The following is a 20,283-nucleotide window of genomic DNA, read 5'->3' as shown; positions in this document are numbered from 1 at the left end:
GTGTTTATGTGGCCTCGGTCTTTGCTGGTGTCTCTTGGCATGACCACCATACAAATCAAAGAATCATTAACAAAGCAGGGACCTAGTAACCACACTGTTCCCTCACCCTGAGCAACTTGAAAGGTTTTGTAAATCTGAATTACACCATKGGACTATTTCCTCTCACCCTGCAGCTGAGATAGGTGCTGCAAAACCCAGGTCCCAGATGAGGAAAGGAGCTGCCAGGAATGTAGCTCATCTCCTCCAGGCTGTGCGGCTTGCAGAGCAGTCCAGCCTGAAGCACCAAAAACATGCCTCAAACACCCCATCCTACAGCCTACGTGGCGATGACAGCTCAGGCTCATAACCACCAGACGAAAAGCAGTTAAATAGAGCCACAATGAAAGGAAGAGAAGAACAAAACATGTCTTTACCCATCACTGACTTCCTACAGCTCTCTGGGCCGAAGGAAGGAAATTGTCTCTGTCACCACCAGCCGCAAAGGCTTAAATAACAAACAGGGATGCTCAGCGAGTCCGGCAGCAGCAAGGAGGAAACAGAAAGGCGATCCCTGAGATAGGGGTCATGTATGAGCAGTGTCACAGAGACACTTAGCTATTGACTGACCTCCTAACACTCCAGTTTTGGGGGATTATCCAGGCAGGATCATATCTAAGGAACCTGATCAGACAGCATCAGAGGCTGGCGAGCTTTGCAGAGAGCTTGCATGGAGTCTTCCCCTCCAGTCCTCCCGTTATCTGCTCAGCAGTGACCTCCTCTAGCTCTCTGAGCAGATGGAGTATTGCCCTGCAGGAAGGCATGAACACAGCATCCCCTGAACACTTTGAAAATCCCCATAAAGGATTTTTAAGTCTTGCTCAAATTAATTTACGAGGGTGTGAAAATGAGTCTCTTTTCTGCACTGGCTGTTGGGTGGCCGAGGCACGATGATGACAATGTTGCACTGTACTGGGGGGCTCTTTACAGCCTTGKTTTGTTCTTACCTGATGGAAAAATTGCCTATTTGGAGCAATTTATGCCTGAATAAAAGGTTTGTTCATAGCTCAGCCATAGAGCTTTCTGAGCACATACCTCCCACAAACAGCATGAGCTTCCCTCTGGGAAGAGGTTGAAGTTATAGGTGGTGCTTAGGTACTTTGAAGGTGTTTCAGTACAAAATGAGTTGTTAGCATGTTCAGTGATGTCAGAGCTTGGTCCGAGATGTTCCAGTTGCCCTGACAGGGTGCTGTGTGGCAAACCTGCGGGAACTGAATGGCAACAGTGGTAACAAGGACATCTCCACCAGAGCTCATCAGCCTTAACCCCATTTATAGTCAGCTGGAGAGGAACAAGCAGTTCTGGGGTGTGATTCATCTGGCTCATTTTACAGCCCTCACGGATGAGATGAAATGTGCTCTAGACGTGCTTGTCTCCCTCCACTAATTTTGTGGACAGTTTATATGAGAATGTTTGCATGGACAAATCCCTTTCGTCTTAGGTGTTGCTGTGAGGAAGTCAAGTAGTGTTAAGTTATTGGAGAGCAACAGAAAAATGGGATCACTCGCCTRTAACCTACTACAGAGAGCAACCTTGCCGCCAAGCAATTGTGCTGGTCACCAGTGTTCCCCATCAGTCCTACTAGCCATGATGGTGTGTTCTTCTGTTCCTCTCAKCCAAAAAAAGGCAAAATCTGCTCCTTTTGCAACCCCAGTTTGTCCAAGCCTTGCTATTCCTTTCCAGATCCCCCAGGTTGCTGCCTTCAAATTCTTTCTGGATTTGAAGGCAGAAGGCAGTGAAGAGGACAATGTGGGTTGAGAGACTTGCAAATGAGGGGACAGAGCTAGGTCTGGGCTGTGACCACGCAGTGGAGTTGCAGCCAAGGTGCATGGTGCAAGCTCAGGATAGGTTCTCCCACACATCTAAGCCCCCTTCTCTCTTTCTTCCTTAGGAGTGCCAGTTTCTCCCAAGCCACAAGATCCTCGTTCTTCATGAGGAGCGACACAGCTGTTCAGAAGCTCTCCCAGGGCAATGGACACTGCATGAACGGGGTCAGCGGGCAGGTCCATGGCTTTTATAGCCTACCAAAACCCAGCCGGCACAACTCAGAGTTCAGGGACAGTGCGTACGACCTCCCACGCAGCTTCGGTTCCTACACCCACACCAAGTCAAGCCTCACAAGCTCCGAAACAGATAACGAGGAAGTCTATACCTTTAAGACTCCCAACAACACCCTGTGTAAGGAGTTTGGGGAGCTCTCCACAGACTCCTACGACATCCCTTCCACTCCTCTCTCCATCTATCAGATCCCCAGGACATTTACACTGGATAAGAACCACAATACTCTGGCCGTGGCCGCCAGTGACTCACCTGCCGCGCCACCCCCGCGGCCCCCAAAGCCCGGGCAGATGGAGCCACGGTGGGGCAGCCCACCACAGAGACCCCAGGCCAACGAAAGCTTAGGACTGGTGCCCTTGGCAGCCACGATTCCCAGGAGGAACACATTACCAGCGGTGGAGAACAGCAGGCTACACAGAGGTAAATTTGGGAATGGAGAGGAGTACCTTTCTACCAGCTGGTGGCATCAACTGGGACAGTACAACTCCATTTCTGTAGGGCCAGTGCTTCTGTTGGCATAAGCCAGCATGATGGGTTTGAACAAAACGAAGCTCTCACAGGTGAGGATCTGGCCTGGTTCTTTTTATGAGATGGGTTTGTGCCCTGTAGAGACATCTGTCAGTGCTCTGCACACCCAGGCTTCTCACCTGGCTCTTGAATGCACTGTGCCTTGAATTAAAACCTCAAGCCTCCTTGCACCCACCTGGAYCCCATTGGTCTTTCATCAGATTTTGCTTTTGAGAACTTTTGCCATTTTTAGCTTATGTGTTTTATCTCAGTTAATAACTAGGTTTTTGAGAACTTGCTTCAACCTRTAGCTGCCTTGATTTTGCTTGCCAGACTGGAATTTTTCATGTCTCCGAGATATGCGGAGCCATCCTTCCTGTTGGCCATGCCTAGAGAGCATGATTTTCCAGGACCGCCACAGAAATGCTCCCCAAGGGGCACGTGGATGAGCATGCCCTTTCCAAACATTATGCCTAGTCCTATAGGGGACAGAAAGAGTCTAGGACAGAGTGATTTCTCTCCAGATCACCCATTCTAATCTGGGTCATATAACTGCATTATGTTATGCCTTGCTATTTCTCCATAGGCAGAAAGTGGGTGAGACAGTTGCAAGGTAACTTAGAAGGAATAGTAGGAGAGACAACATACCAAAAATGATATACACAGCTTTCTCAAACATCTCTTCCATCTCCTCCTACCTAAATACCAACGTGTATCATTTAAGCTGAGCTCAGACCAACATTTAGCGACAGATAGGCGAGACTAAGAGCTTAGCAGCCCATCCTCACCTGTCTCTCCCTTAACCCAGTTTTATTTCTGTGATACACGTTATCTGACGGTTTCAGCCCTGAGGTTTTTCAGTACTTTGACAGAACAAGGCTAGGTCCGGACTGCACACGCAGTTGTGTTGACACATCTGAGAGATGGTAATTGGGAGGGAGCATGGTAGGGGGTAGAAGTCAAAGGAGATGTGGCAGGCTAGAAACCCTGTCTTCCTGCCAGCACAGCACGCTACAAACAGCAAGAACAGGTAATGAGTTCAAATTATCTGGATATGGGATTCTATTTCCAGGGGCCACATTTATTAGCAGTTGTGCTGCGACATACTGTGTGTTTGTGACTGTGTTGCAGCTTCTTCTTGCGAGACATATGAATATCCCCAGCACGGAGGCAGCAGTGCTGTGCAGTCAGCTGAGTCTATGAACGATGGGTACAATTCCTACCTGGTAAGTTGGCGTTGGTATCAGCTGCGGTGCTATAGGCTATGTGTGCCTTCTGGATTCAGAGAGGAGACAAATCTGTTCCTGGTGGGATCCAAGTTCAATCCTGCAGAGCTGAGTCAAGAAGGATTTTATTAGCGACTTCAGTTGAAACCTTGTCCATAAGGAGATTTTTTTTTCTCCTTGTGCAATCGGAAGTGCAACAGCTGCTCCTCAATACGCACCCCAAATATGAGAGAAGCACCATTTCATAACAACTATTTGTTCAGCTCCCTGAACATGCTGCAGGCAGTTTTCCTGGCAGACAAATCCTCAGTCTCACATCTACAAGGGGTTTTGGTACCTGCACAACTCTGTAGATCTGAGCCTTTCTTGTTCAGCTCACTGTGGTCTCTGCAGTGATGACCAGTGGGGCAGAAGCAGAGGGACAGCCCCCTAACTTTCTGGCATCATATGCAGAGCTTTACTTTGGATGCTTCTACAGAGTTATCTGCCTGCAGCTCTGACCCAAAAAAGCCCAGGAGTTTGGCTTCATCCTGTAAGCCTGATATGCTGTTGAGCTGAATTTGAAATGTTGCCAGAGCAGACTCTTTTGTGCACTTTCTAAGACTTCCTGAGCTGGAAATGACATTAAAGCAACCTTTCATATTGCATTTTAGTCATGGCCAGAACCCAGGGAAAAATGACTTTCCAGGTTAGCATTGCTTCTGCAAATCACACTCTGTTCATGAGAAGAGGCTCAGGTCTGGAGGATTAAGATCATTCTATGAACTCAGGATGTTTCAATGTCTTGCAAACAGGGGCTGAAGCAGGAGAGGTAGAACTAGTGTGGGGACTGCTGGCTCCTGGGACCCAGCAGTTGTAATTAACCCTCCGAGAGTGCTGGTACCACATCAGGAGGCTGATGTGGAGGAGCAAGGGAGCCATCACCTGTGAAAACTCGTGGCAAGRGAGAGGAGATATGGTCCCTTCCCTCTGTGCTGAGATGAGGTGTATTGATAGGTACAGACAGGCTGCAACAGGAAGAGGTGTGACTATTCAAGATGCTATCTCCATCCCATCAACTCGGCTAGTTCTGGGATTAGCCTGAGTAGCGCCAGCTCAGGTATGTGTAAACCCTGGGTTAGAGCTGGGCCCATCCCCAATGCTAGTGCTCAGTGATGATAACAAGGATGGATTTATGCTGGGCTGAACAGTGTCTGATGCATTCAACGTGTCCTGACTCTTTGCCTCCTGCATGTTCTCCAGCAAGCTAAGGCTGCCGTGGCCCGCTCACACAGTGCCRATTCCGAGGACAACTATGTTCCAATGAACCCCGGTTCATCATCACTGATCCACACAGAGAAAGCCAATGACAATGCCCAAAATCTCTACATCCCGATGAGCCCTGGGCCACATCACTTCGACTTAGTAGGGTTGTCCTCAAGCACCCTCCCAGTGCATAAAGGAGGAGCCATGGCACAGTGCCACAGACGGTTGAGTGAGATCCAGCCCCCACCAGTCAACCGCAACCTTAAACCCGACCGGAAAGGTAAGGATATTTGTTTGTGGGGAAAGCTTTCCAGGAACCCTTCTCTTGTGATGCTTCAGGCTATGTCTGTCATATTGTGTGTACTGTATGGAGCAACAGTAGTTGCATATCTTCCAGGGACTTCAGGCATGCACATCACTGCCTAGTCCTATTCAGAGTGTAATTTGTTAAGCAGCCACAGCACGGTCAAACATTCAGATCTTCCCCTTCCCTATCACCTTCTGATTTCAGGRGGACTATGATAAAGATACATCTTTCGTGGTGTTTCTAAACAGCCTACCTCAATTCTTTCCTGGCCTTTACAGAAGGTGCATAACACAGGCACAACCTCACGCCTTTTGCCTCCACCGCTCCCTATTTTCTGCCTCAAAATCCTTGGGTCATATTCAGATGGCCCTAATTTCACCTAGTATTTCCTATTGGCTGTCTTTAGGCAGCTCTACCCTTGGAGCTTTACCTTCTCCCTCCAAGTCATACCTCTGATCATTGCCCAGACCATCAGGGAAATGTTGGCCATAGTCAAATAGATGCTGAGCGGGGAAAGTTTCCATCTCACTGCCTGCAGGCTGTCAGAATGTAACCAGATTAGAGCACTAGGTGAGGTCTGGGGCTAGAAAGCAGTGCTGTTTTCTTCTACATAATGAACTAATCGTGATTAGAAGAGCTTTCGTATTACACTGCAGATTCACTTTTTAAGTTCCTCAGGGGAAGTTCTGGCCAGAGGCTACTCAGTGCTAGCAGCAGCCTGGTATTKTCTAGCTCTATCATCTGGCCATAAGCAGCGGGAGGCTTTTCCCACTCATCAGGGCTTATTACGCCCTTTGTTTGGGCATTTTTAGCAAATCTCCATTTCCTTGAAGGCACATTCCCCTTTTGGAGCCACCTATGCACTGGGGACCCTTGGAGACTGGCAGGAGGAGTTGTGTGCCATGGATCAGAGGGAAAAGTTGCCTCATTTCCTGTAATCCTAGCATAAACAATCCCCTTTTGACTGGGGATATTCATCAGCTGGAAGGAGGGTTGGTGGGCTGATTAACCTGAGAGCGGAGTGGGAAACAACCAGCATGTTTGGGGGGATCATCCCCTCTTGAGCCAGTTGTGAGAGCTGAGTTGTTGGGAACATTCTCCCTCTGAAAAAAAGTCATCTTCTCGTATTCCCTCTCAGCAAAACCATCACCTCTGGACCTGAGGAACAACACAGTCATTGATGAGCTTCCCTTCAAATCGCCAGTCACTAAATCCTGGTCCAGGCCTACGTGAGTACCTGGTTGGGGTATGAGTGCTTGCTTTGCTCTGATGGCAGATCCCTGTTTCAGCCAGGTCCCACTCTCTCTGGTGTCTACATGTAGCCTCAGTGTCTCCTTTGCCTTTGGTTAAACATCTCTGCCTGAATGTCACAGGGATGCCAGCTGTCCTGCTCTGCTGTCTGCAGAGGTTTCTTGTTGTCCGTCATCTCTTTCTGTTGAAGGGACACATTTCTAATATGCCATCCTGACTCAAACCAGAAGCAAGCCCAAAGTTTGGATGCGGACTTGAATTTTCCCAGAAGATAGATGCTCTTTTGTCAGTTTTAAAAACAAGAGCTGGGTCATGTGTTAGGAACATACAAACATAAAAACAGCTGAACTGGGTCAGACTGTAAGTCCAGCTTGTCCAAGATCTTGTCTCCATCAGTGACCRGTAGGAGCTATCTGGGAAGAGTATAAGAACTGAGCGTTCATATTGCAATACTTTCTTAGAATATTCTGCCACACCATGGTAATTTTCTTGGCCAGATCATTGTCAGGCTTTGGATTTGGGTCAGATGTTGTCAAAGCAGAAGGGTTCCTGTCTTGGGCTCCTCACAAGCTCTGTCAAGCATAGTAAGAGCTGGAGCCGTATTCCCCATACCACAGCTGGTGGCAGCATGATGAGTTAATTTAGGTTAGGATTCCACATGAAAGCCCAGCAAGTGGCAGAGCAGCTAATTAAGATCATTTGAAGACATTTCCTATTTCTGGGGTTTGACACCACCTGCAGATTTCTGGCTTTGACACAGGATCTGTGGTCTGCAGAGACTCGTGACACATCTGAGTGACCCCCAGCTCAGCTGAACTGAGGACACAGTGTGCAATTTCACAACCACCTCTTGCAAAAAAAATGCTTTAATCTAGAAATGTAGAGTTTATGCACTCACAGAGTTTTACTGATTTCTGTTTTGATTGCCTTGAAAGCAAAGCTTAGCCTGGAGGAAGTCTGCAAAATGAAACCAAAGCACTTCATACCAAAGTCTCTCCGCCAAAAATAACAGGATTCACACAATTCCAGTTCTGCTGCTAATTCATAGTCTGATGTTGTCCAATAAAAGGAAAAAGCAAGACTTGGCTGTTATGACTCTTCTAATAAATTGAATTGTGTGGAGACCAACTGCAGGGCATGCGGGCTGTGTGCTGAAATCACTGCATCAGGAAAGAGAGAGTAGGGTTTGATTGACAAGACGCCTGACCATGTAGAAGCTAATGGATTTTTTTCTTTATCAGCTAATCATATGACCCTGCCTTTACTGCAAGGCAACGAATAGCTTTTTAAGACACAAGCTTTAATACCAGACACTGATTACATTATGTTAGTCTATATAATTAGATTTGACCAATTGAGAACAAGATGACGCCTTGGAGGTTTTGTTTTCCCACCAAAAAAAAAAAAAAAAAAAAAAAAAAAAAAAAAAAAAAAAAAAAAAAAACGGATAGGCTACTGCACAGTAAACAAAGCCTGGAGCTGTGATTAGGATGGAGGTGAGAAGTCTGCTGTGTAGCTCCACAGAGGCTGTCTCTATATCCTACAGAATTAAATATTTCCTGTGAGATAAAAGAGTTTATGGAGCCTGGATTTATGTATCTGATAGCAGGAGAGTAAAGRATACATAGCAAGCAAGGAGTTATTAAAAAAACCTTAGACAGAAAAAAACTTAGAAGACCAAACCCAGTAGTTCTCTGAACAGAGGGAAGGCTGGGCTGGAGAGACAGTCTTTGCCACCAGCTTTTCTTCAGTAAGATCGAGGACCTAGATCTGAGCAGTGATGTTTGGAGACATCCAGTGCTGTCCTCTCTCATCCCTCCTCAGCAATGGGCAAATAACACCTGCAAATAACGTTATTTAACGTATTCATGCTTCTCTTTACAGTCAGACTTTCAACTCCGGCTCTTTGCAATACTGCCGCCCTGTCTCCTCGCAGAGCATCACCAGCACTGACTCAGGAGACAGCGAGGAGAATTACGTGGCAATGGTAAGCCTCTTCCTCAGAGGCCCCCGCAGCGAAGATACATATAGTCCTGGCGGGATGTATACGTTCCCCAGTGCTGCAAAAACATTCCTAGCTCCCGACTGTGGAAGCACTGAACTTGCTCAGATAGCACAGTGAGGAATGTAGCGTACGTCCTTACACACATCCTTACGSAGAGCGGTGGCTTTTGTTCCTAAAATGACACCTCCCGTTGGGGTTTTGACCCTAGATGAGAGCAGGAACGTGGACCACCTGCTTTGCCAGGAGTGAAGAGGTGATAAAAACATATTTGGATTGTCTCAATGTATTTTCATGATTTAAGTAGATTTTTTTTCTTTTTCCCCGAGCTGCTGACATCATGTTTATGTCCAGGGCAGGGGCTATCGGAGCAGCAGCAGGGAGCAGCACTGGTTACAGGGAGGGGGATTTTGTCTCTTTCGACAAATCTGCTGACTTGAAGCATAGTTTTAAGGTTGTGTAACCAACGGGGCTGAGGAAATCTGCGGGCTGTGTAGCACAGTCGTGATTAGTGAGGATCCCAACACCAGCCCGRCCCCACTAAGGTGTGGTTCCAGGGAAATGCGTAAGCCTACCCATCAGATGTTAGGCATGCGAATAAAACCAGCAAAAAAAAAAGCAACAGGACTGCACCAATGAATCAAGTTAAGAGTGTGCACTTATACGATTTGTTAATATGGGGCACGCACAACCCCATTGAGTCCCAGTCCAGCAAACCCCAGGCCCAGAGAGGACCTGGTAGCAAAGTGGTAAGTAAAAACAGATCCAGGCTGGGACTTCTGGTGGAAGTGGAACCAAGGCAYTTCTTTGCCAGATTTCTGTTAATTCCTTTTTTTCTCTTTCCCATTTTAACGCTCATTATCTCTCCTGTCTCTTTCCTGCATTAGCAAAACCCCATTTCTGCTTCTCCTGTTCCTAGTGGCACCAACAGCCCAGCACCTAAAAAGAGTTCAGGGAGTGTGGATTATCTGGCTCTAGACTTCCAGCCAAGCTCGCCAGGACCACACAGAAAGGTATGGGGGATTTCTAAACTTCTGATTAAAAGTAATGTGGGATTTTTTTTAGACATTTTTATCCWAATAGACAACAGCATGGGTCAGAGCCCTGGGCAGAGTTAGCAAGTGGCATGGTAACCTCTGAGGCATGAATTTTATGTGAGGATCTGCTGTATTTATTCTAGTCAGGATGTCTTTGTTGTATGTCTGTCAGCCTTGCTGGAGATRTAACCAAAAGCATGGATGTTTCAGGGGTACTAATGGACACAGAAATTARGCTATAGATTGTAGATTTTGTGTCAGGCCTTATTCAAAAGCTATCAGAGGGCAYACCAAGGAGCATTTTACAAGAAGAATTTTTCTTTGCTAGAGCTTCASAACATCAGTCTTCAAAACCCTGGCCTGGGTTCTCCATGTGAGCTACTTTAAGGCACTCATTTAGACAATACTGAGCATCTATTTACTACAGATCAGGTGTTTTTAAAGGGTGCCAATTGCTTTCCAAAAGTGAAATTCCCGTTTAAAAGTCAGATTCTGTTGACCTGATCAAGACATTACCCTGTGAGAAAGAGCTGTTGTGAACGGGTGAGTCAGGAATGAGATGCATCTTCCAAATACGGTGCAGAAAGATGGAAGGGAATCCTCCTACAGACCCAGTTGTTAGTGACTTTTCATTAGGTTCAAAATGGAGGAAATATGGCCTTAAAGCAAATCGTAAAAAACAGGGCAAGAGAGGACCTTAAGGCGTCTCCATGTCCAAGGCAAACCATCTCTCCTTAGATGACAGACAGGACTTAAAAGTCTTAGACAATGGAGATGTCACAACCTCCCCAGCAAGACCACATGTTAAGATGAAGAAGACACCCAGGGTGGAGGAGTGGGATGGGGGGACCCGAGACAGGTCCTGCCAGGTGCAACCCTGAGCATACAGCGGGGAAGAAGAGTGACTGCCTGATGTGTGCACAAACAACGCAGCTCTTGAGCAATGGGATGGCACAAGGACAAGGCATTTTTTTTAAACCTTCAGGGGACCCATCTGYGATCTGGCCTCAACTTTTTCAAACATCACCTTGTTCCCTAGGCAAACTGCCCCACTGGTTAGACTCTTTCATTATTTGACAGTAGTTTCTTTCTGCCCAGCAGTATTTCTGCAGGTATTACCAATTTAAATAATAACCTTCCCTGGAAAGATCATAGAATCATAGCATCAGTAAGGTTGGAAGGGACCTCTGGAGATCATCTAGTCCAACCTCCCCACTCAGCAGGGTCACCTACAGCATGGTAGACAGGGTTGCATCCAGGCGGGCCTTGAAGATCTCCAGACAAGGAGACTCCACAACCTCTCTGGGCAACCTGGTCCAGTGCTCCGTCACTCTCACAGGGAAGAAATTCCCCCTCACAGTCAGGCAGAACTGCCTGTGCTTCAATTTCTGCCCATTGCCTCTTGTCCTGTCACACGGGACAACTGAAAAGAGTTCATCCCTGTCCCCTTGACACCCTCCCTTCAGGTACTTGTACATATTGAGAAGATCCCGCCTCAGTCTTCTCTTCCCCAGGCCAAACAGACCCAGCTCTCGCAGCCGTTCCTCAGAGGAGAGATTCTCCATTTGTCTGATCATCTTTGTAGCCCTACACTGGACTCTCTCCAGTAGCTCCATGTGTGTCTTGTCCTGGGGAGCCCAGGACTGGACACAGTACTCGAGATGAGGCCTCCCCAGGGCTGAGGAGAGGGGCAGGATCACCTCCCTCCACCTGCTGCCAACAGTCTTCCCACTGCACCCCAGGAGACCATTGGTCTTCTTGGCAACAAGGGCGCATTGCTGGCTCATGGTCAACTTGCCATCCACCAGCACTCCCAGGTCCTTCTCTGCAGAGCTGCTCTCCACAAGGGCAGACCCCAGCTTGCACTGGTGCCCAGGGTTATTTCTCCGTAGGTGCAGGACCCTCCACTTGCCCTTGTTGAACCTCAGCAGGTTCCTCTCCGCCCAGCTCTCCAGCCTTTCCAGGTCTCTCTGAATGGCAGCACAGCCCTCGGGTGTGTCAGCCACTCCTACCAGCTTGGGATCACCAGCAAACTTGCTGAGGAGGCACTCTGTCCCCTCATCCAGGTCATTGATGAAGAAGTTGAACGGGATGGGACCCAGTACTGAGCCCTGGGGGACACCGCTAGCCACAGGCCTCCAACTGGACTTCACGCCACTGATGACAACCCTCTGAGCTCTGCCTTTTAGCTGGTTCTCTTTAGCCTATTAAAAAATGTCATTTGGGTCCAGTTGCAGCTGATGGGTGTCCTCTGAAATACTTGTAGAGAAAGAGAAAGTCCCAGGCTCAAGAAACCATGGCAAAAAAAGAAAAAAAGAAAAAAGAAAGAAATCTCATCATCCAGCMGGTCTCCTGAGTGAACCAGCAGGTGTATCTGTTGTTTTGGGGACAAARATAAGGTAGTGCTGTAAGTTTGTCAACAGCGCTAAGATGGATGGAGTTGGRACTTTTTTGTGCATCTACAAGATCTTTGCTTGTAAGAAAATGAGCCAGATTTGATTCTCAATCCTGTCCTGCAGTATCAGCAGTTAGAAAGCATGATTGCAACCAAGTATTCAAGTTTCAGAGTTAGTTCAGCAGGTAGAAACCAGGTACAGCTTTTGTCATTCCATTGCACCCCAGTCTCATACACATGAGACATAGAGCAGGGTAAAATCTTTTATCTGCGACACTTTGAGAACAAGAGAGGGTGGTGGAGAGCTCTTGATTCTTCAAGAAAGCATGGGAGCTGCAAGTATCCTTGCTGTACCCATGATAAAGCTGTGGGGAAGGCGACAGAGGCCCAGGGTGACCATCAGGGAAGAGAGGGAGCTGAATGAGTGACGAGTCTGTGGCTGTGTTTCTCCTGCCCACAGCCCTCCACCTCATCGGTCGCCTCGGACGAGAAGGTTGATTACGTGCAAGTGGACAAGGAGAAGACACAGGCCCTGCAGAGCACCATGCAGGAGTGGACTGACGTGCGGCAGTCCTCAGAGCCCGCTAAGAGCACGAAGCAGTAGTGCCAGCAGCGTCCCAGGATGGGCATCTAGACAGGCAAATGTCCAACCAGTTTTCCTGGGCTGAGGCACGGGAACCCCATCTGGGGTTGCCAGCGCCGCTTGGGCTAGTTTCTAAGACTGTTGTCTGCAGAGGGGAGGGGAGGGGGTCTTCATTATTTTTTTCCTTTAAGACACAATGAAACTTAATTTCAGGGGAAGACTTGGCAGATACTGTTTGCCAATGATAAAGACCAACTACGTTCGGTGGCTAGGTTTGTGCTTTAGCTGCTGGTTTCACTATCYAGGAACTTTAACTTAGCAATATCAGGTTTTGCCCTGCACAACTTTTGCTTATAGCTATTAAAGCCACCTTGTATGTGCGAACGCTGCAGCATCTCTCCCCGTCTTCTTCCACACTGTACCCCCAAACTATGCCGTGCGGGTTTGGCAGCATCTCTTGTAGGACATCAGTTCCATAGCTCAGATTCCCATGTCCCCTCCATATGGTCACCCTCTTCTCTCACCCCTCCTACCGCATCCCAAAACTGAGCAAGGACCATTCCCATATGTCTTTACTTTCCTTGTCACATTTCTTGTAAATAATGATGTGTTCAAAATGTCTGTGAGCTATTTTTTCTCCTGGTGGGACAGCCCCCGTGTTTATGGTTGTGATTCTTAACAGTTAGGAGCCCGAAGAGTATCCAAACCCACCAGCTGAGCTGGCTCTGAAGTCCAGAACTCATGCTTCACCATACATGCACAAGCACATCAACACATGCTCACGCACACATGCATGCACACATGAAGCAGCCAGCTTTGTTGGAGTGTCTTCTTCTTCCACTGATGCTTTCCAAGGTCTCTCAAAGACAGTGGATTGGAGAGATTAGCTTTTGACTGCAGAATTTAAATTCTGACCATTGTCTGTTTGAAGCCAAGTACCCGTGAATCTGGCCCTAAGAATCAAATTTTGCCCTTCATGGCAACAAGAGAAGCCCATAGAGGGAGAGTCCTTCATCTGTCGCCATCATGAGAAGCTCTGCGGTTGACTACTAGGAGCAGGAAGAGGCTCTGGAGGCTCTTGTGTATTGTGACTGGCATGAGGATGATCAAGAGGAAGGGGGTGTGAGGCTGTATGTGAGGACACGGAAAAGGCAGATGCTGTGTTGGAGAGGTCAGACTTGGGAAAGGGGACCAACGRGGTGTTTCTTGGAGGAACGGAGCGGAGTAACTGAGATGTCGAACTGTGGTGAAGCCTTAGGCTTGGGAAGAGGCTGTACAGGAGAGTCGAGGCAGAGCGGGCATTTGGGTGTTTTCATGTAAGCTTTGATGTTGCGCTAGGAGTGGTTTGTGCTGGGTGCAAAGGGCTGAACTAGGTGTTTTCTCCCCATCTTTAATTGCAACTATTCTGTTGTTTCTTCGACATAGCTAGGCGGCTTGCTGTTGACAACCCTGGACTCCAACYAATGACAGGAGCCTGCTGTTCCCCCTCCCAGCTTGCTTGACATATCCAGGCTTTGGGATTACTCCCTGAGCAGCTGCTGGGCTCAGAGAGTCAAGAGGGAAGAGGCAGAGATAGTATTTGCAGAGATAATAATTCATGATCTCATAAAAACAGGAAGGACTAATGATTGTCATGTAGCACCGTGATTGCCAGACTGTGAGCATGGACACGGATAAACAGGCTGACCACGAACTGAGAGCCAGACAAGAGACATTAGTAAGATTAGGTAATAATATTTATTAAATAGCTTGGACCAGCTATTTTTTCTTCAAGCTGAACCCCTCCCAATGCCACTGGCTGGAAGTTTCTCCAACACCACCAAGAAAAACAAACATTAATGTTCATTATTGATACTTAGGCATTAACACGTCTTTTAATCTTGGCCTGAGTTTGGAAAGAGCCAGATATGACCCACATGGGCCTAGGACGCCAATCCCTTTAGAGCTGGATGCTGCCTTGCAAACTAATTCTCAGATTTCCAGTTTAGATCTTCTCCCTTACCGTGAAAGGGGAGGATATTAGTGAAAAAGCTCTGGATGATCTTTTAGCACATTGCAATGTTGGCCTTTTACAGGAATAATAAAGCAAATATCTTAATGCTCATGATAAAAATAAGAGTCATCTGGGAAAAAAAAAAGTGGGAAAGATTTAGCACAGCCATATGCTTTCTGAAGGTCGGGGAGTGTGTTACAGCCTGCAAGGGCCTTTGCCTCACATTGAGGGCTTGCACGCTTACACAGTAAAGTAATAAAATGAGGAGAGTACAGTACTTTGTATTACTATAACCTCTTTCATCATCACATCTCAGGGGAGACTAAACATTGGGCCCAGTTCAGAGCCCACTGAAGTCACCGCGAAGCATCTCATGAAATTCTGTGAGCTCATTAAAAGGACATGGACAGGCCRTCTGGTCTTGGCATCACACGGGTGYCTGAGAAAAGGGGAGAATAAGCAGAAGGAGAAGCTGAGCCCACCGGCCTGCTTTATGTTCACCTAACTGAGGGCACTGGGCAATGCAACACCGCCAACAAAAGCACCATCCCTGCTGAAAAGCAAATTTGACTTCARCAGGAAGCCAGTTTTCCTATTTAATCTTCCAAAGTATTATGATGAACCCAAAGGAAGATCAGATCGGGGAGAGGGGTTGCAACGCATGCTCGCTGCCCTGTATTAGTACATGTATTTACTCACCTCATGTCACACCGAAATGCAGCCACCRCTGGTGTGGATTACAGAAGTAATTTAAGGGGTAGCACCCAACGCTGCTATTTGGGCCTCTCTTGGTAAAACAACGCAATTACTCTAGAGAGTAAACTGAGTCCAGCTCCAGGCAAAAATGTGCTAAGCCAGACCTAAAACCTGGAGTAATCGGATGATAACTTGTGCTCAGACTGAGCCTTTTTCTCTGCCCATGTGACTCGCTGCCTCACGCACGTATCCAGTAATTTGAGGCGCGATCAGAAATTCATTTCCCCTTTGCACGAACAAGGTTGAAAGGAGAGGAGCTCTGGAACTGCTGAATAATATTTGTCTGCTGTATCCTAAAAGCAGGGAAGGAAGGGGGAAGCAATGTTTATTTCTGATGATACAGCGACTCGATGGACAAAATAACAAGTGGGATGCTGTCTGTTGAGCCGATGTCCTTCAGTTGTGGGATCGGGTGCATGCAGTGCACTCCCAGATCCAATCCAAGGGGGTAAACGAGAACAAGAGAGCCCTTCCTATTACTGGAGGAACTAGTCTTTTTCCTCCATGTCCCCATTTGTTCATAGGACAGAAGCTGTCACATACAAGGCRTGGGATATCTCTTTTCCCTGGCTGAAAACTTCTGATGATTTCCATATTAAACTCTCCAAATGGCAGGATTGCTTTCACGCACATCCCCGATAACTGGCTCTTCACATTTAGCAAGCCAAAGGATCCCTAAAATAACTACTTTGCAACCACTAGTTGCAGTGAGGTCTATATTTTCCCCTTCACATTGGTCAAAAACAGACCTTCTCCTCTGTTTTTTGCTGCCAAGCACCAAGCATGTGGCTCCTACACCATGCACCCTGTGCATTGCACTGCCTCATCCCTATAGACATAACTCTGCCAACCCTTCCCAAGCCCAAAAGCAGTCAAGTAATCAATGGCYGCAGTAGAAATAGTCATTTCTGCCGGTTACTGAGCTGATTACACCAGTCCCCAATGATTAATGTTTGTGAAGTATTTAGCATTAAACCGTATTGAAAAGCTGCTGGTTTAATTACACAGACTGCCAAGAACTTTGTCCTGAAGGCATTAAGTTCATCGCATCCACTCTATACTTAGATGCTCGAGTAAGACTGTCTCTTTTGTTAGAAATAGGTATTTTAAGAAGCTGAGAACATTGCAAATGAGTCATCTGCATTGCAAGCAAAAGGTCTGCCTTGAGTCCATACGTCAAAGCCTGTTCTTCAGCTGGACAGTCCTGTTTAAGTAAAGGGATGTGTATGTATTTGTGTGTGTGTTCATAGACAGAGGTTGAGTGTTTGACAAGCATGCTGACCTTTGCATTTACTTTTTCGAAGTGTCAGGACCAAGGCACAAAGCTTTCCCCTCTTTCAAAGCTGGTGCTTTTAGAGGCAGCATGTTTCCAGAAGTGTGTGTCCCTTGTTGTGAGCGACTGACTATTGCTCCCAGCTATTCTGGCTCTTCAAATGTCTATGAGCTGCCTTGTAACCAATTTGCTCAGAATTGCCACTCTAGTGCTTGATGGGAAATAAATTTCCTGCTATAAATGGATGCCAGACTTAGGCTTAGTCTGAAGTAGGAGAAAGAATGTGCGTGAGCGGACTGTGCAGGGGCAAAGCTGAGTGTTGGACAGACAGAGACAAATCGGGAGCCAGCACCAAAAAGTGACTAAGGCTTGGGGTTGCAGGGGGCTAATCAGGATGGATTTAGGATACAGGGCCACTAGCCACTGAAGAGGGAGCATGAGACTGGGAGGAGATAAAGAGGAGATGTTTGCCAGTGAGGTTTGAGTCTGGGTCTTTGCACAATCCATCCTTGGCAGGACTTACAAGTCAGATTTAAACAGAATGTTTGTGGGTTGTGGAGAGGAGCTTCTGATCACTAAAGGTCATGTGCTAACTCAAGGGGAGTGCTCCATGCGCTCTTAGGCTTTACCCAGGGTGATGCAGCTTCTGGTGGCCCTGCCTGACTCGCCTGGATTGGGTAGCCCTGCACCCAAGGCCGTGGCACTCCTCTCCTGTTGAGGAGTCCCAGGACATGTGCCCCAGCATGCAGCTGTGCAGCAGAAGCCCTCAGAGAGAAGTGTTGGGGACCTAAAGCCCAGGCAAAGAGCATGGTCAGATCAATGCTAAGGGGGCAAGGGCTGAGCCCCACTCTGCATGCAAGATCTGGGAGAGGGTGCCCTCCCCTACATCTCTCTTGGGCTGCTTGGCATGCAGCAGTGTGACAAGCACAGGATGCCCAGAGAGGCTGTGCCTCTCCACCCTAGGAGGCTTGCAAGACTCAGCTGGAACAAGCGCTGAGCAATGGGGTCARATTCCATCACTGATCCTACTTAAAGCAGGAGGTCGGACTAGGGACCTCCTGAGGAACTCCTAGTGTCATATTAGCATTCTAATCAGGGGCAGGGCCTCTTCTCCAGCTATGAAGCCAAATGGCAATGCACAACTCACATAACTAAGGCTAAACATGCCCCCAGCAAAATGGCCTAATCTCTCTCCCCCCCTCCCCCCCCACCCCGGGACAATCCCTTGGACCTGGGAGAGGTTTCAGTATTTTCCTAGCTTGTGATGTTGCCATTCCATTTAAGAGCTGCACTTCGCATCACATTGTAGGGACAAGCCCAGTGCCATTGTGGTGTGCCTAGGGAGAGGCCCCATTCATAACGGGAAGGGCAAAGAGCACAAGCTAACTCTATCCCCCGCTGGGGTATGGGGCCAAAGGAAACACTTGGCCATCAGAGAGCCGTCACTGCTGTGTGAATACCTGAGCAATTCAGGGACTTTGAGGGACCTTATGCCAAGCCTTAGTGTTTTCTTGCAGAGCTCCCCAGGGAAGAGCAGAGTGCATTACTGCCCAGAAAGTGCTAACCTCGTCTCATTCACACATTGATCTCCTGACTGCTAATGAGGTTCACGCAGTTAGAGATCTACACCTTTCGGTAATGATTTCTTTCTTGGACTTGAGCAATTCATCCCTCTGTCAGCTCGTTCTTTATTTCTTATCTGTGTAGTCAAGATTTTATCTCCTTGTTCACAACTCCTAGAGATGTATTACTTACTAATAGGGCTGCTACTTCAGTGGCTTCTCTTGAGAAAATTTGATATGTAGCAAGGTGTATGAGATGTAGTTCTTGCCCTGCTGACTTATGGCCAGCTTGTGCTGGCATGCACCAAGTCCAAATTTCAACACCAACCAGCAACCTGTGGACCAGAAACTGGTCTATATGGCTCCATCTCTTGAGCTAAAAGAGCTTCACTGCGGACTTGCTTCCCRTCAGAGGGCCCTTAATTTTCTATATGGCTATTCCTAAGATATGACGGGTGTATTTCTACATCAGTGGGTTGACTACATGTGAGAAGTCTGCCCCCAAGACCAGGAGATAAGAAACCATCATTTTTATTGTAGTACTTTGGGTGACACCATACTATATCTTCAGAAGGGAAAGGGTATGTTTAAGCTCTTGGTACCCCACTTTCTCTCCTGTTTGAAAAATGAAGATTTTTATTACTTGATTCCTCATCTCATAGATGTGTTCTGAGGCTTAATTGGTCATCATCTAATGATGAAAAGAGCTCATTTGAGTCTGCACACAATTGAGTCTGCAGGGCAGCATGACACCCTGCAACATTGTCACCTAGCAATGCCTAGTCTAGCACCACACAGGACATGAAATTTCTTGTTCTACACAACTTATTAAGACCCTCATCCTTAATTGCTATGGGGAAGCATTTTCTCTTGAAGAAGGTGGGGGGAAAAAGATTTTTGCACAGTTTTGACATTCTGCTGCCATATCACCCCTCAAAATACAACGTCTCTTTTAAGAGCGCTTCTAACGTTGTGGTCGAAGCCTGCCCCATGCAGGCAAAGGGAGTAGGACCATAGGCTCCATGGGGAGTCTGCCAGTGAGTTAGGACCAAACCTTTGGAGTAGGACATCCCGCTCAACCCAGCCCTCAGTGAAGTCCACCRATCCCCGTTGACTTCAGTGATCACAGTGTGGGAACGACCCCATCCGAATTAGGGTAGCTTTATCTGTTTGTTTCTTCAACTGCTGCAAGGAGAGTCGGAGCCCTGGCTTTGAAGCCAGCGTGCTGGCAGCCTATTTGCAGTGATATTTTGTGTGTTTTGAAGCCTATGACTGTTCTTAAACAGGAGTATTTTTAATTTTTTTTTATTTGTAGAAGGAAGGACAAGAGTAATCTGTGGCAAACTGTACAGTATGTGTCTTCTTGTGGTGTCACTGTTTGAAAGGTAATTAAGTTTTCAAATCACTGTGGACAGCTAATCACTTAAGTTATTAATTTATTCTTTGGGGTTTTGTTGTTTTTTTAAGTAATTTGAAACAATTATTTATCCTGTAAATTGATCTTGAGTGAAACTTAGATAATACTTTTTTTGCTGTTAATAAACATGGTACCTGCCTGACGTGAAGGTGATCTCGTTTTTAAGTACTGTATATGCAGTGGAAAAGCAACGGGAAAATAAAAGAATAATAATAAAAAAGACCTCTCTCACTGGTGACTCCAAAGATTGATTTGGGGGGGGGGTATTAATTTCCAGGTCAGTGGGGCTACCTGGCACCTTTAAAATGTTCAGAGCACCTTCCTTTGCATCACCAAGTATCTCCCCTCCTTCAGCTCCAGGTGCCCTGCCCGGACAGCGAGGCCAGAGCAGATACTGCAAGGTTTGGGGTAGCTTTTTAGAAACACTGGCTCTGTCTAGGCTAGTAAATTAAATAGACCAGGAACTGTTTGCTGACCCCAAGGGCAAGTGGCAGTGGGGCTCAACAGGGCCTTTACGTGTGCCTGGTCCTGACTCCCTGCCCAGGCATCATCTGAAGGAGTTGGCCCACGCCAAAGCCATGCAGGGACCACGGCAGCACTTCCCGTGCCCAGCCCTATGCCCCGGCTTGGGTTTA

The 20,283-nt window shown here is 47.3% G+C and overlaps 2 protein-coding genes across 2 annotated transcripts in view; both read left to right on the top strand.

Moving 5' to 3' along the window:
* The window catches only part of LOC146599068 (GRB2-associated-binding protein 2-like), a 42,504-nt gene extending 36,836 nt beyond the window's left edge, over nt 1-5,668 (top strand). The window contains exons 3-6 of the mRNA XM_085299239.1: nt 1,928-2,514; nt 3,733-3,827; nt 5,070-5,352; nt 5,658-5,668. Coding sequence (XP_085155365.1) covers nt 1,928-2,514; nt 3,733-3,827; nt 5,070-5,352; nt 5,658-5,668 — 976 coding nt within the window. The remainder of the gene's footprint in view (nt 1-1,927; nt 2,515-3,732; nt 3,828-5,069; nt 5,353-5,657) is intronic.
* LOC146599067 (GRB2-associated-binding protein 2-like) lies at nt 5,264-19,879 on the top strand. The gene is made up of 5 exons (XM_085299248.1): nt 5,264-5,352; nt 6,518-6,608; nt 8,515-8,617; nt 9,552-9,645; nt 12,525-19,879. The coding sequence occupies exons 2-5, from the start codon at nt 6,560-6,562 to the stop codon at nt 12,666-12,668; spliced, it is 390 nt and encodes a 129-aa protein (XP_085155374.1). The 5' UTR covers nt 5,264-5,352; nt 6,518-6,559; the 3' UTR covers nt 12,669-19,879.
* The last annotated feature ends 404 nt before the right edge of the window (nt 19,880-20,283 follow it).

Source organism: Rhea americana, unplaced genomic scaffold (assembly GCF_003343005.1).
Source record: "Rhea americana isolate MKP2758 unplaced genomic scaffold, rheAme1 scaffold_148, whole genome shotgun sequence".
In the NCBI taxonomy this organism is placed as follows: Eukaryota; Metazoa; Chordata; class Aves; order Rheiformes; family Rheidae; genus Rhea; species Rhea americana.
The sequence above is the reverse complement of the archived record's forward strand: the minus strand, read 5'-3'. Positions and strand labels throughout refer to the sequence as shown.